Below are 2497 nucleotides of genomic sequence, written 5' to 3' on the forward strand. Positions count from 1 at the left end.
AGAAGTACGACAGGTTTTATACTACACAGGACGCTACGACTATTCGAGAGTGGCATACGAGTACAAGGGGCTTTGCATTGTTCCTCAAGAAGCTGCCTCACCGAGAGGCACATACCAAGTCCATCGGTAGAGTGACGTCATGCCAAACGCGGAGATGAAGAGCAACATATGGCCACTTCGGACCGGTAGCCGTCGTGAAGGCATGCCGCGAGGTTCGATACCTAATCGGGAAAGACCGGCTACTTCGGTGTGGCGTGGAGCGAAGCGCGCGCTTGGCCGAGCGGCGTCAAGTGGCCCTATTGTTCGCCGGATGCGGAAGATGTTCCGAGATCTATGCACGAGGTGTCGGGACGACCGTGCCGAGCTTCGAGTAAGCGTCGCGCACCGTCGAAGGTGTCAAAGAGCGTCGAAGGCGAAATCGAAGTGTTGGGAGACTGGGTCGAAGTGCCGGGCGGGATGCGAGTGCCGAAAAGAGGTGTATCGGGGCCCAGCGGGGCTCGGCGCCTATCATCTCCTCCCTATTGAAATTTGGACCGCCCTCGGTCCTCCACGTGATGCAAGAAGCGCGATGGTCGTGCACGGATCGAAGCGGAATGGCAACCCACGTCGGTTTCGAACGCCACGTGGCCGGCGCTAAACGCTGGTCGGAAAGGGGTTATAAGCAGGGTAGACTTAGCCTCATTTTCCCCATCCCATCGTTCCTTCGTCGCTACCTCGTCACCCTCTCTTGTATACTCGCTGCTTCTACGATGTCTGCTCGCTCTGCCACCCCTGCGTCGACTTCGCTCGTCAACCGCCGCCTTGCCTCTCTGCTTGTGGTCCTCGAGGCTCCGCCGGCCGCCGACGCCACGCTCGATGTGGTCGAAGAGTGGGCTCAAGACTTGTCGCCTCTTGTCGTAAGTTGCTTGTAATCTGCATAACCCGACTAACCGTTTGTTTTCGAGCAGCTCGCCTATCGCAAGGCTCTGGGCGCCATCCGTGACGAGGAGACGGAGTTGCGCATCGCCGCCGCCGTCAAACAGCTCGCCGAGCGGGCGTCGGAGTCGTGGGTTGAGTGGGCGCGCGGGGACTGGCCTGAGCTCGCGACCGCCATCGATGCCGAGGTCGAACGACGCCTCGAAGAACAGAAGCGCCTCGCCGAGGAGGAAGCACGACGCGTCAAAGAGGCCGCGAAGCGTGCGAAGGCCGCCGAGGACCGTCGCCTCGAAGACGAACGGCGTCGAAAGGATGAAGAGGACCGTCTCAGGCAGGCCGAGGACGAGCGTCGCGCACAAGAGGCCGCCGACGAGGAGTTGGCGAGGATCGCAGCCGCCGAGGGACTTCTCGACAAGGGGAAAGGGCGCGCGATAGTCGACGAGGAGGTCACCGAGTTGTCGGACGACCCTTCGATCGTAAGTGTTCTCTTCTACCGCCCTTCAATTACTAATCTTTCTTTCGTAGAAGACTCCTCGGACGGTCGAACGTCCGTTCGCGATGACAGAGGTCGACATGGCCGCCGCGGTGATTGAGAAGCGCCAGGCCGGACAGAAGGTAAGCTCGACACTTCGTCGAAGCTGTTCGATGCTAACTCCTCGATAGTGTGATCGTTGCGCCGGCTACCGCTCGGCCCCTGTGGAGTGCGTGTGGGCCAAGAACGCTACGACCTGCGATAGGTGCGCGCAGTTCCAACAGGGCTGCTATTTCGACAAAGTGTCTGTCCTGGGCAAGACAAAGAAGACGCGCGGCGGGGGATCTACCACGAAGAAGCGCAGTAAGTCGTTTCTTCTCGTCCTAGGCCTTTGCTGACGACTTCGTAGTTCGGCCGGCCTCTCCTGGGCCTTCGGTCGCGGACGCGAGTGGTTCGAAGAAGCGCCGCGTCGACGAGCCTCCCCGCCCCCTTCTACGACTGCCTCTCGATGGGGCCAGCCGCCTTGGGCTCGAGCAGGACGACCTCGATGCGCTCGACCTCGACGACGAGTCTCGTGGAATCATCCGCGTCATCCGCGAGGAGCGTTGTCACAGGCCAAAAGTGTTTGGCATGTGAACATGGTGAACAGCTTGAACATCATACCACTGAAAGAACACCAAGTTGAATAGGCAAGGCAAAGGCTAGCAGATTGTGAGAAGAAACAGACTAAACAAGGAAAGCTGATCAACTAAAAAGGAAAGCGGAGCGTGGGAAATTGCCATCTTAGGCAACTTTGATCAGGTGACTTTCCTAATGGGAACAGAAGCCCAGAATCAGGTCCTAGGCCAGTGCAGAATCCAGCTAGGCCAGCTGTGAGCCAATCTAGTGGTAATCCAGGCGAGGTGTAGGCCAAACCAGTTAGTAACTAGGCCAGGTGTGGGCCAAACCTAGAAAAACCCAGGTCAAGTGCAGGCCAATCCAGTAACACCTAGGCCCAGCCTAGGCCAATCCGGCAATTGCCCAGTTTCAACCCAGAATGAGAGAGAAATGCTATTGGCTCATAAAGCCTGCCTTACCAAGCGAGCATGAATTGCTATTGGAGGAGAGAAT

At 58.2% G+C, this 2497-nt stretch overlaps 1 protein-coding gene across 1 annotated transcript; it reads left to right on the forward strand.

Moving 5' to 3' along the window:
* Positions 1–749: 749 nt before the first annotated feature.
* On the forward strand, positions 750–2023 carry POSPLADRAFT_1156756 (hypothetical protein; the record flags this gene model as incomplete). Its single annotated transcript, XM_024487102.1, has 5 exons — positions 750–896; positions 948–1391; positions 1441–1530; positions 1579–1750; positions 1797–2023. The coding sequence occupies 5 exons, from the start codon at positions 750–752 to the stop codon at positions 2021–2023; spliced, it is 1080 nt and encodes a 359-aa protein (XP_024334128.1).
* Between the last annotated feature and the right edge of the window lie 474 nt (positions 2024–2497).

The sequence above is a fragment of the Postia placenta genome, assembly GCF_002117355.1.
Source record: "Postia placenta MAD-698-R-SB12 unplaced genomic scaffold POSPLAscaffold_18, whole genome shotgun sequence".
Taxonomy (NCBI): domain Eukaryota; kingdom Fungi; phylum Basidiomycota; class Agaricomycetes; order Polyporales; family Adustoporiaceae; genus Rhodonia; species Rhodonia placenta.